The sequence below is a fragment of the Cherax quadricarinatus genome, chromosome 81, assembly GCF_038502225.1.
Source record: "Cherax quadricarinatus isolate ZL_2023a chromosome 81, ASM3850222v1, whole genome shotgun sequence".
NCBI lineage: Eukaryota > Metazoa > Arthropoda > Malacostraca > Decapoda > Parastacidae > Cherax > Cherax quadricarinatus.
The window spans coordinates 7,207,893-7,220,586 of record NC_091372.1 but is presented as its reverse complement, the minus strand read 5'-3'; the positions used below and the strand labels follow the sequence as shown (position 1 = coordinate 7,220,586).

General features: G+C 40.2%; 1 protein-coding gene across 4 annotated transcripts in view; it reads right to left on the bottom strand.

Moving 5' to 3' along the window:
• The window catches only part of hop (tyrosine-protein kinase hopscotch), a 147,238-nt gene that overhangs the window by 73,078 nt on the left and 61,466 nt on the right, over positions 1–12,694 (bottom strand). For all 4 annotated transcript variants that reach the window (XM_070102307.1, XM_070102306.1, XM_070102308.1 and 1 more), the window contains one exon: positions 2,957–3,058. In XM_070102307.1, the coding sequence (XP_069958408.1) occupies positions 2,957–3,058 (102 nt within the window). The remainder of the gene's footprint in view (positions 1–2,956; positions 3,059–12,694) is intronic.

The following is a 12,694-nucleotide window of genomic DNA, read 5'->3' as shown; positions in this document are numbered from 1 at the left end:
AACGACCAAACCACTTAAACAGCTCCTCTTCAGCCCTCTGACTAATACTTCTAGTAACTCCACACCTCCTCCTAATGTCCACACTATGAATTCTCTGCATAATATTTACACCACATATTGCCCTTAGACACGACATCTCCACTGCCTCCAGCCGCCTCCTCGCTGCAGCATTTACAACCCATGCTTCACACACATATAGGTGTGTTTTGCATTCCTCATCAATAGCCCATTTAAAATTCAACATATGTTCCAGAAAAGCTATGCAAATCATGTCAGAATTATTGCAAATAAGTAAAATACTATCCAGTGGGTATTATTTCTAAGAGGATAGCTACAAGAGAAGCACAAAGGGACTATAAAATCTTTAATAAATATGGCAATTATATAATCACATTCATATTCTCCCTAGGTAGTGAGTTGGCAGACAGCAACCGCCCAGGGAGGTACTACCGTCCTGCCAGGTGAGTGTAAAACGAAAGCCTGTAATTGTTTTACATGATGGTAGGATTGCTGGTGTCTTTTGTCTGTCTCATAAACATGCAAGATTTCAGGTATGTCTTGCTACTTCTACTTACACTTAGGTCACACTACACATACATGTACAAGCAAATAAATACAGACCCCTCTGGGTTTTCTTCTATTTTCTTACTAGTTCTTGTTCTTGTTTCTTCTTTCAACACAGCAGCCATATCCCACCGAGGCAGGGTGGCCCAAAAGGAAAAACGAAAGTTTCTCCTTTTACATTTAGTAATATATACAGGAGAAGGGGTTACTAGCCCTTTGCTCCCGGCATTTTAGTCGCCTCTTACAACATGCATGGCTTACGGAGGAAGAATTCTGTTCCACTTCCCCATGGAGGTAAGAGGAAATAAACAAGAACAAGAACTAGGAAGAAAATAGAAGAAAACCCAGAGGGGTGTGTATATATATGCTTGTGCATGTATGTGTAGTGTGACCTAAGTGTAAGTAGAAGTAGCAAGACATACCTGAAATCTTGCATGTTTATGAGACAGACAAAAGACACCAGCAATCCTACCATCATATAAAATAATTACAGGTTTTCGCTGTACACTCACTTGGCAGGACGGTAGTACCTCCCTGGGCGGTTGCTGTTTACCAACCTACTACCTAGTTGTTCTTGTTTATTTCCTCTTATCTCCATGGGGAAGTGGAACAGAATTCTTCCTCTGTAAGCCATGCGTGTTGTAAGAGGCGACTATAATGCCGGGAGCAAGGGGCTAGTAACCCCTTCTCCTGTATAAATTACTAAATTTAAAAAGAGAAACTTTTGTTTCTATTTTTGGGCCAAAAAAAAAAAAATCATATTCTTAGAAGGTTGGAGGGAATGGATAAAGGAGGCTTTGAGTAGTATGGGCCTGAACATCCAACAGCCTTGTGAGAGTATGTTAGATAGGAAAAAGAAGTTTTGACGACCTGACATGCTGTTCGAGTGTGAGCAAGTTAACATTTACGAAGGGAATCAGATGAAACTGGTTAGCCAGACTTGAGTCCTGGAGTTGGGAAGTACAGTGCCTGCACTGAAGGAGGGGTGAAGATGGTGCAGTTTAGAGGGTCATTCAAATGAGTGATGGTAAATGTATGTCCTTTAAAAAACATATACTGATCAAATCTGAGGCAATTATGGTTGGTTTGAAAATAATTTCTTCAGTTCTCCATAAATTTGACTCCTGATAAAAGTGAGGGGCTCTTGGTGTAAGGCACTGAACCTGCCTGCCCCTACCACCAAATAAATCTAACAACCTCTCAATCTCAAGGCACCATATAATCCCTGTGGATTTAGGCAAAGTGGGTGAGAATTCTTCCTCCATTAGCTATGCACGTCCTAAAAGGTGACTAAAATACCAAGAGCAAGGGATCAGTAACCCTTTCTGTATAAATTACTAGAAGGACAAAGGAGAAAATTTTGAAGGTGAGTTGTTTGAATGTGTATGTGTAATATGGATGTGAAGAAATTGATTGCGAATGTTATGAATGAAAAGAAACTGGATGTCCTAGCTTTAAGTGAAAGTAAGTTAAAGGGGGTAAGAGAATTTTAGTGGGGAGGTGTAAATGGGATTAGGTGTATTTGAGAGAATTAGAGCTAAGTTAGGAGCAGCCATAATATTAATAAATGATCAATTATGAGAGAAAAGAGGAAATATACATGTATAAATTAAAAAATTGTATGGCTTAAAAAAATAATGGGATGTAAGAAGTGGATAATATGAGGTGTTTATGCACCTGGGGAAAAGAGGAGTTTAAAGAAGAGAGATTCCGGTTGGTGTTAAGTAAGTGTTGAGGGAATTTTGAACCAAGTGAGAAAATAATGGTTATGGGAGACTTTAATATTAAAGTGAGAGAAACTATTGTAAAGGCATAGTAGATAAGTTGATGAAATGCAAAAAGAGAACTAATGAGATAATGGGTGAGGCTTTATCAAAAAATTTTGCTGAGAAGAAAAAGTTTGGAGATCAATAAATTTAGAAAGCTTAAGGAACAAATGGATTTAACAGTTAAAAATAAAAGAGGGAAGCCATGAGATGGGGAGGCAGAAGCATTGGGAAGATGGGAGTAATATTTTGAGGATTTGTAGAATGTTGATGAAGAGAGAGAGAGGGGCAATGAGTTCTTGAAGTGAGCAGGGAGGTATAGCATCTTTTAGGAGCGAAGAGCCAGATGTGAGTGTGGGGAGGTGAATGAGGTTGTGAGTAGAATGAAAGGGGTAAAGCAGCTAGAATAAATAGGATTATGACATAAATGTTAAAAAGCAGTAGTTTTGGAGTGGTTGGTGCATTTGATCAATATATGCATGAAAGGGAGGAGGAGGTACCTAGGGATTGGTAGAATGTAGGTGTAGTTCTTTGTACACAGAAAAGGAGGGGTTAAAAAAATGTAAGAATTATACGGGAATAATTATTAGGTGATTAATTACAATAAAAATCAAGCTGAATCTTACCCAACTGGCCCATGACATTTGTTACTACGTAAGAAAACAAGTGATGGCGCTGGCAACTCCCGGCACAGGTTAAAAGTCCAGGTACACATCAGTCGGTAGTATCTGCACAAATGAAAAGTGAATGTTGTAACCAAACCATGTAATGGGTGGACCTTGACCCCATGGCAAGTGAGTTGTAAAACTCCAATAGTAATGTTGTAACAAAAAGCCTTGTTCTACTTCACTACTCATTACTATAAAAGTTATATCAAACTATTACATACAAGTGTCAAAATATTATGCACCTACTGTGAACCACAGCATTTTAGCAAATACAGTGGACCCCCGGTTAACGATATTTTTTCACTCCAGAAGTATGTTCAGGTGCCAGTACTGACCGAATTTTTTCCCATAAGAAATATTGTGAAGTAGATTAGTCCATTTCAGACCCCCAAACATACACGTGCAAACTCACTTACATAAATACACTTACATAATTGGTCGCATTCGGAGGTAATCGTTATGCGGGGGTCCACTGTAACCTAATTGTCTAGTAGTTCTAAGTAAATTTCAAGGATTTCCATTTAGTCTTTCAGTATGAACTGTATACTCTACTTCATGGAAGTAAAAATCTTTTATTTTTACAGTCAAACCTCAACTAACGGTGGCACTAAGTAACGGCAATTTCGTCTAACAGCGCTTTTTGCCGTAGAAAAAATGCCTGAACCAACGGCGAAAAACTTAACCAATGACGTTTGTCTGGAACATGTCGATGTGCCCGGAGACTCCAAGAGTCAGTGTGCCATTGTTTACAAGCTGCTGCAGTTGGTTTCCATGTGTGCCTCCCATATATTTTGGATTATTCCACTATTTCTAGTGCTTGTAACTGCTAAATAAGCCACCATGGGTCCCAAGAAAGCTTCTAGTGCCAAGCCTGTGTTAAAAAAAGGTGAGAATTACAATGGAAATGAAGGAGATCATTGAAAAATACGAGAGTGGAGTGCGTATGGCTGGGTTGGAAAGGCAATACAACAAATCACATTCAACCATTAGTACTATCTTGGCGAACAGACAGGCAATCAAGGAAGCTGTTGAAGATTGAGACACTTATGCAACATATGGGAATCTTTACTGAGGAAACGTTTCGCCACACAGTGGCTTCATCAGTCCAATACAAAGCAGAAACGTGTAAGGAGAGGAGGAGTATGAGGTAATCAGTCCCTCAGCCTGGAGTCGATGTGTTCAGTCCATCAATCTTGTAGAAAAACAATTATCAGGTGATAGTGTTTCTCAGTCTATAATTTGTGATAAGGCAAGGAAGTTGCATGATGATCTCATTAAGAAAATGCCTCAAAATAGTGCTGCTGCTGATGAATTTAAGGCCAGCAAAGGCTGGTTTGAGAGATTTAAGATTCATAGTGGCATACACAGTGTGGTAAGGCATGGTGAGGCAGCCAGTTCAGACAAAAATGCGGCTGAAAAATATGTGAAGGACTTTAAGGAATACACAGAGACTGAAAACCTAAAACCTGAACAAGTGTTTAATTGTGACAAAACAGGCCTGTTTTGGAAGAAAATGCCAAACAGGACCTACATTACTCAGGAGGAAAAGGCACTCCCAGGACATAAGCCTATGAAAGACAGGCTGACATTAATGTTGTGTAGTAATGCTAGTGGTGATTGTAAAGTGAAGCCTTTATTGGTGTATCACTCTGAAACTCCCAGTGTGTTCAGGAGGCTATGCCAGTAGTGGAAGCTACTGTGTCATTGGGGAAGTCCTTGGAGTTGGAGGTTTGTGACAAGGATGTGGAAGAGTTGGTGCAGAACGAGGAGGAAGAACTAACCACTGCAGACCTGCAAGAGCTTCAGGAGCAACAGCAACAGATCACATCTCAGGAATGTTCTTCAGAGCAGGATGAAAAGAGACAGAGGAAGATGACTTCATCAAGGATTAGGAAAATGTATTCAATGTTTACAAAGGTGCAAGCCTTTATCGAAGAATTTTATCCTGTCACTGAAGTTGTAAGCCACATTGGCAACATGTACAATGAAACTCTTGTGTCCCATTTTAGGGAAATCCTAAGGGCACGTGAGAAACAGAGCTCTCTGGACAGCTATTTTGTGCGACAGGGGTTCAGCGACTCTCAAGCTGGTCCTAGTGGCATTAAAAAACCAAGGTGGGAGGTAACCCCACCAAAGGACTTGGTACCTGAAGTCCTTCTGGTGGGAGATTCTCCTTCCAAGCAATAGACTATCCTGAATCTCCCCGTTTGCTGGCACATCACTCATCAACAACTCCACAATAAAGATAAGTGGCATTTAATTATTGTTTATTTTGCATGTCCCATTCCTTTCCATATAAGGATATGTATATTTCATGTAAAAAAAAAAAAAATTTCAGACTTTGGGGTGTCAGGAACGGATTAATTCTATTTCTATTATTGTATTTCTTATGGGGAAAATTAACTCAACCAACAGCAATTTTGACCAACGTGTCAATAGAATAATTAAGTCAATAAATTTTAAATGTCAATAACAATAAAATCATTACAAATTTACATTTAAGGGACAGATCTTTGAATATGTGCTGTAAAAAAGGTGTGCCATGAAGGCCTCACATGTCACATTAACAGAGCTAAACACTAGAGACCCAATAAAAATACTGTTTATCGATGCAATAAATATGAAGCAATAGCACTTCTCCATCTACTGAAAGGGACCCAGAAGGCTATTACAGAAAGCCCTCGATTAACACTGCAGTTATATTGGTGTAAAATGCAATGGCAACCAGAACAACATGAAACGTAATTTGTGCCCTCATTACTGTGAATGAAGTACAAAATATATTGCTGGGGTGGTAGCACTTGCAGACTCGATTGAGAAGGCCATTGGTGAAATGCCTATGATTTTAAACTAATGGAAGATAGAGGTATGGGTGTGTGTGGGAAACAAGCAGGTTGCAACACTTGGGTTGGAAACAGTAAATGTATAAAAGGCATTCAGCATGAAGTTATAAATAAAGACAATAGATCAGGTCAGCAAACAAAGGGGGACAGCAGAGGGCAGCAAGGGGCTAGCTCCCTTAAGGTTTACTATACTAATAGCAGGAGTGTAAGAAATAAGATAGATGAGCTAAGATTAATTGCAAGTGCAGGAGACATAGATATTATTGCTATAACAGAGACCTGGCTCAATCTGAAAGATAGAGAGATGCCCTCTGAATGTCACATACAAGGCTATAAATTATTCCACACTGACAGGGTCAACAGGAAAGGTGGTGGAGTAGCGATGTATGTCAGAGACAATTTAAATTGTTGTGTTAGACAAGATATTAAATTAGAAGCGTCAGCCACTGAATCTGTTTGGTTACAGCTTCTCGAGGGCCGAGAAAAACTAATTTTGGGTGTGATTTACAGGGCCCCAAATCTTGATAGGGAGTGCAGTAAACTTCTATGGGACGAAATTCGTAAGGCATCTACATACGAAAATGTTGTGCTAATGGGAGATTTCAACTATAGACAGATTGACTGGAGCAATTTGACAGGAAATTTAGAGTCAGGTGACTTTCTTGATACGATCCAGGATTGTTTTTTAAAACAGTTTGTGACAGAGCCAACTAGGGGAAATAACCTCCTTGACTTGGTTCTTGCCAGTAGGGAAACACTAATTAATAATCTTGAGGTTAATGATGAGCTTGGGGAAAGTGATCACAAATCACTCAGTTTTAATTTTTTTTTTTTATTATCACACCGGCCGATTCCCACCAAGGCAGGGTGGCCCGAAAAAGAAAAACTTTCACCATCATTCACTCCATCACTGTCTTGCCAGAAGGGTGCTTTACACTACAGTTTTTAAACTGCAACATTAACACCCCTCCTTCAGAGTGCAGGCACTGTACTTCCCATCTCCAGGACTCAAGTCCGGCCTGCCGGTTTCCCTGAATCCCTTCATAAATGTTACTTTGCTCACACTCCAACAGCACGTCAAGTATTAAAAACCATTTGTCTCCATTCACTCCTATCAAACACGCTCACGCATGCCTGCTGGAAGTCCAAGCCCTTCGCACACAAAACCTCCTTTACCCCCTCCCTCCAACCCTTCCTAGGCCGACCCCTACCCCGCCTTCCTTCCACTACAGACTGATACACTCTTGAAGTCATTCTGTTTCGCTCCATTCTCTCTACATGTCCGAACCACCTCAACAACCCTTCCTCAGCCCTCTGGACAACAGTTTTGGTAATCCCGCACCTCCTCCTAACTTCCAAACTACGAATTCTCTGCATTATATTCACACCACACATTGCCCTCAGACATGACATCTCCACTGCCTCCAGCCTTCTCCTCGCTGCAACATTCATCACCCATGCTTCACACCCATATAAGAGCGTTGGTAAAACTATACTCTCATACATTCCCCTCTTTGCCTCCAAGGACAAAGTTCTTTGTCTCCACAGACTCCTAAGTGCACCACTCACTCTTTTTCCCTCATCAATTCTATGATTCACCTCATCTTTCATAGACCCATCCGCTGACACGTCCACTCCCAAATATCTGAATACGTTCACCTCCTCCATACTCTCTCCCTCCAATCTGATATTCAATCTTTCATCACCTAATCTTTTTGTTATCCTCATAACCTTACTCTTTCCTGTATTCACCTTTAATTTTCTTCTTTTGCACACCCTACCAAATTCATCCACCAATCTCTGCAACTTCTCTTCAGAATCTCCCAAGAGCACAGTGTCATCAGCAAAGAGCAGCTGTGACAACTCCCACTTTGTGTGTGATTCTTTATCTTTTAACTCCACGCCTCTTGCCAAGACCCTCGCATTTACTTCTCTTACAACCCCATCTATAAATATATTAAACAACCACGGTGACATCACACATCCTTGTCTAAGGCCTACTTTTACTGGGAAAAAATTTCCCTCTTTCCTACATACTCTAACTTGAGCCTCACTATCCTCGTAAAAACTCTTCACTGCTTTCAGTAACCTACCTCCTACACCATACACTTGCAACATCTGCCACATTGCCCCCCTATCCACCCTGTCATACGCCTTTTCCAAATCCATAAATGCCACAAAGACCTCTTTAGCCTTATCTAAATACTGTTCACTTTTTTTTTTTTTTTTTTTTTTTTTTTCAACAAGTCGGCCGTCTCCCACCGAGGCAGGGTGACCCAAAAAAGAAAGAAAATCCCCAAAAAGAAAATACTTTCATCATCATTCAACACTTTCACCACACTCGCACATTATCACTGTTTTTGCAGAGGTGCTCAGAATACAACAGTCTAGAAGCATAAACATATAAAGATACACAACATATCCCTCCAAACTGCCAATATCCCAAACCCCTCCTTTAAAGTGCAGGCATTGTACTTCCCATTTCCAGGACTCAAGTCCGACTATATGAAAATAACCGGTTTCCCTGAATCCCTTCACTAAATATTACCCTGCTCACACTCCAACAGATCGTCAGGTCCCAAGTACCATTCGTCTCCATTCACTCCTATCTAACACGCTCACGCACGCTTGCTGGAAGTCCAAGCCCCTTACCCACAAAACCTCCTTTACCCCCTCTCTCCAACCCTTTCGAGGACGACCCCTACCCCGCCTTCCTTCCCCTATAGATTTATATGCTTTCCATGTCATTCTACTGTGATCCATTCTCTCTAAATGACCAAACCACCTCAACAACCCCTCTTCTGCCCTCTGACTAATACTTTTATTAACTCCACACCTTCTCCTAATTTCCACACTCCGAATTTTCTGCATAATATTTACACCACACATTGCCCTTAAACAGGACATCTCCGCTGCCTCCAACCGTCTCCTCGCTGCTGCATTTACCACCCAAGCTTCACACCCATATAAGAGTGTTGGTACTACTATACTTTCATACATTCCCTTCTTTGCCTCCATAGATAACGTTTTTTGACTCCACATATACCTCAACGCACCACTCACCTTTTTTCCCTCATCAATTCTATGATTAACCTCATCCTTCATAAATCCATCCGCCGACACGTCAACTCCCAAGTATCTGAAAACATTCACTTCTTCCATACTCCTCCTCCCCAATTTGATATCCAATTTTTCTTTATCTAAATCATTTGACACCCTCATCACCTTACTCTTTTCTATGTTCACTTTCAACTTTCTACCTTTACACACATTCCCAAACTCATCCACTAACCTTTGCAATTTTTCTTTAGAATCTCCCATAAGCACAGTATCATCAGCAAAAAGTAACTGTGTCAATTCCCATTTTGAATTTGATTCCCCATAATTTAATCCCACCCCTCTCCCAAACACCCTAGCATTTACTTCCTTTACAACCCCATCTATAAATATATTAAACAACCATGGTGACATTACACATCCCTGTCTAAGACCTACTTTTACCGGGAAGTAGTCTCCCTCTCTTCTACACACCCTAACCTGAGCCTCACTATCCTCATAAAAACTCTTTACAGCATTTAATAACTTACCACCTATTCCATATACTTGCAACATCTGCCACATTGCTCCTCTATCCACTCTATCATATGCCTTTTCTAAATCCATAAATGCAATAAAAACTTCCCTATCTTTATCTAAATACTGTTCACATATATGCTTCAATGTAAACACCTGATCTACACATCCCCTACCCACTCTAAAACCTCCTTGCTCATCCGCAATCCTACATTCTGTCTTACCTCTAATTCTTTCAATTATAACCCTACCGTACACTTTTCCTGGTATACTCAGTAAGCTTATTCCTCTATAATTTTTACAGTCTCTTTTGTCCCCTTTCCCTTTATATAAAGGGACTATACATGCTCTCTGCCAATCCCTAGGTACCTTCCCCTCTTTCATACATTTATTAAACAAAAGTACCAACCACTCCAACACTATATCCCCCCCTGCTTTTAACATTTCTGTCATGATCCCATCAGTTCCAGCTGCTTTACCCCCTTTCATTTTACGTAATGCCTCACGTACCTCCCCCACACTTACATTCTGCTCTTCTTCACTCCTAAAAGATGGTATACCTCCCTGACCAGTGCATGAAATTACTGCCTCCCTTTCTTCCTTAACATTTAAAAGTTCCTCAAAATATTCTCGCCATCTACCCAATACCTCCATCTCCCCATCTACTAACTCCCCTACTCTGTTTTTAACTGACAAATCCATATTTTCCCTAGGCTTTCTTAACTTGTTTAACTCACTCCAAAATTTTTTCTTATTTTCATTAAAATTTCTTGACAGTGCCTCTCCCACTCTATCATCTGCTCTCCTTTTGCACTCTCTCACCACTCTCTTTACCTTTCTTTTACTCTCCATATACTCTGCTCTTCTTATAACACTTCTGCTTTGTAAAAACCTCTCATAAGCTACCTTTTTCTCTTTTATCACACCCTTTACTTCATCATTCCACCAATCACTCCTCTTTCCTCCTGCCCCCACCCTCCTATAACCACAAACTTCTGCCCCACATTCTAATACTGCATTTTTAAAACTATTCCAACCCTCTTCAACCCCCCCACTACTCATCTTTGCACTAGCCCACCTTTCTGCCAATAGTCGCTTATATCTCACCCGAACTTCCTCCTCCCTTAGTTTATACACTTTCACTTCCCTCTTACTTGTTGTTGCCACCTTCCTCTTTTCCCATCTACCTCTTACTCTAACTGTAGCTACAACTAAATAATGATCCGATATATCAGTTGCCCCTCTATAAACATGTACATCCTGGAGCCTACCCATCAACCTTTTATCCACCAATACATAATCTAATAAACTACTTTCATTACGTGCTACATCATACCTTGTATATTTATTTATCCTCTTTTTCATAAAATATGTATTACTTATTACCAAATTTCTTTCTACACATAGCTCAATTAAAGGCTCCCCATTTACATTTACCCCTGGCACCCCAAATTTACCTACTACTCCCTCCATAACATTTTTACCCACTTTAGCATTAAAATCCCCAACCACCATTACTCTCACACTTGATTCAAAACTCCCCACGCATTCACTCAACATTTCCCAAAATCTCTCTCTCTCCTCTACACTTCTCTCTTCTCCAGGTGCATACACGCTTATTATAACCCACTTTTCACATCCAATCTTTATTTTACTCCACATAATCCTTGAATTAATACATTTATAGTCCCTCTTTTCCTGCCATAGCTTATCCTTCAACATTATTGCTACTCCTTCTTTAGCTCTAACTCTATTTGAAACCCCTGACCTAATCCCATTTATTCCTCTCCACTGAAACTCTCCCACCCCCTTCAGCTTTGTTTCACTTAAAGCCAGGACATCCAGCTTCATCTCATTCATAACATCCACAATCATCTCTTTCTTATCATCTGCACAACATCCACGCACATTCAGACTTCCCACTTTGACAATTTTCTTCTTCTTATTCTTTTTAGTAATCTTTACAGGAAAAGGGGTTACTAGCCCATTGTTCCCGGCATTTTAGTTGACTTTTACAACACGCATGGCTTACGGAGGAAAGATTCTTATTCTTGTTCACTTATATGTTGTAGGTAGTAGGTTGGTAGACAGCAACCACCCAGGGAAGTACTACCGTCCTGCCAGATGACTGTGAAACAAAAACCTGTAACTGTTTTGCATGATGGTAGGATTGCTGGCTTCTTTTTCTGTCTCATAAACACGCTAAGATAACAGGGATATCTTGCTACTCCTACTTACACTTTGGTCACACTTCACAGACACGCACATGCATATATATATATACATACATCTAGGTTTTTCTCCTTTTTCTAAATAGCTCTTGTTCTTTTTTATTTCTTCTATTGTCCATGGGGAAGTGGAAAAGAATCTTTCCTCCGTAAGCCATGCGTGTCGTATGAGGCGACTAAAATGCCGGGAGCAATGGGCTAGTAACCCCTTCTCCTGTATACAATTACTAAAAAAGAGAAGAAGAAAAACTTTATAAAACTGGGTTGCTTAAATGTGCGTGGATGTAGTGCGGATGACAAGAAACAGATGATTGCTGATGTTATGAATGAAAAGAAGTTGGATGTCCTGGCCCTAAGCGAAACAAAGCTGAAGGGGGTAGGAGAGTTTCAGTGGGGGGAAATAAATGGGATTAAATCTGGAGTATCTGAGAGAGTTAGAGCAAAGGAAGTGGTAGCAGTAATGTTAAATGATCAGTTATGGAAGGAGAAAAGAGAATATGAATGTGTAAATTCAAGAATTATGTGGATTAAAGTAAAGGTTGGATGCGAGAAGTGGGTCATAATAAGCGTGTATGCACCTGGAGAAGAGAGGAATGCAGAGGAGAGAGAGAGATTTTGGGAGATGTTAAGTGAATGTATAGGAGCCTTTGAACCAAGTGAGAGAGTAATTGTGGTAGGGGACTTGAATGCTAAAGTAGGAGAAACTTTTAGAGAGGGTGTGGTAGGTAAGTTTGGGGTGCCAGGTGTAAATGATAATGGGAGCCCTTTGATTGAACTTTGTATAGAAAGGGGTTTAGTTATAGGTAATACATATTTTAAGAAAAAGAGGATAAATAAGTATACACGATATGATGTAGGGCGAAATGACAGTAGTTTGTTGGATTATGTATTGGTAGATAAAAGACTGTTGAGTAGACTTCAGGATGTACATGTTTATAGAGGGGCCACAGATATATCAGATCACTTTCTAGTTGTAGCTACACTGAGAGTAAAAGGTAGATGGGATACAAGGAGAATAGAAGCATCAGGGAAGAGAGAGGTGAAGGTTTATA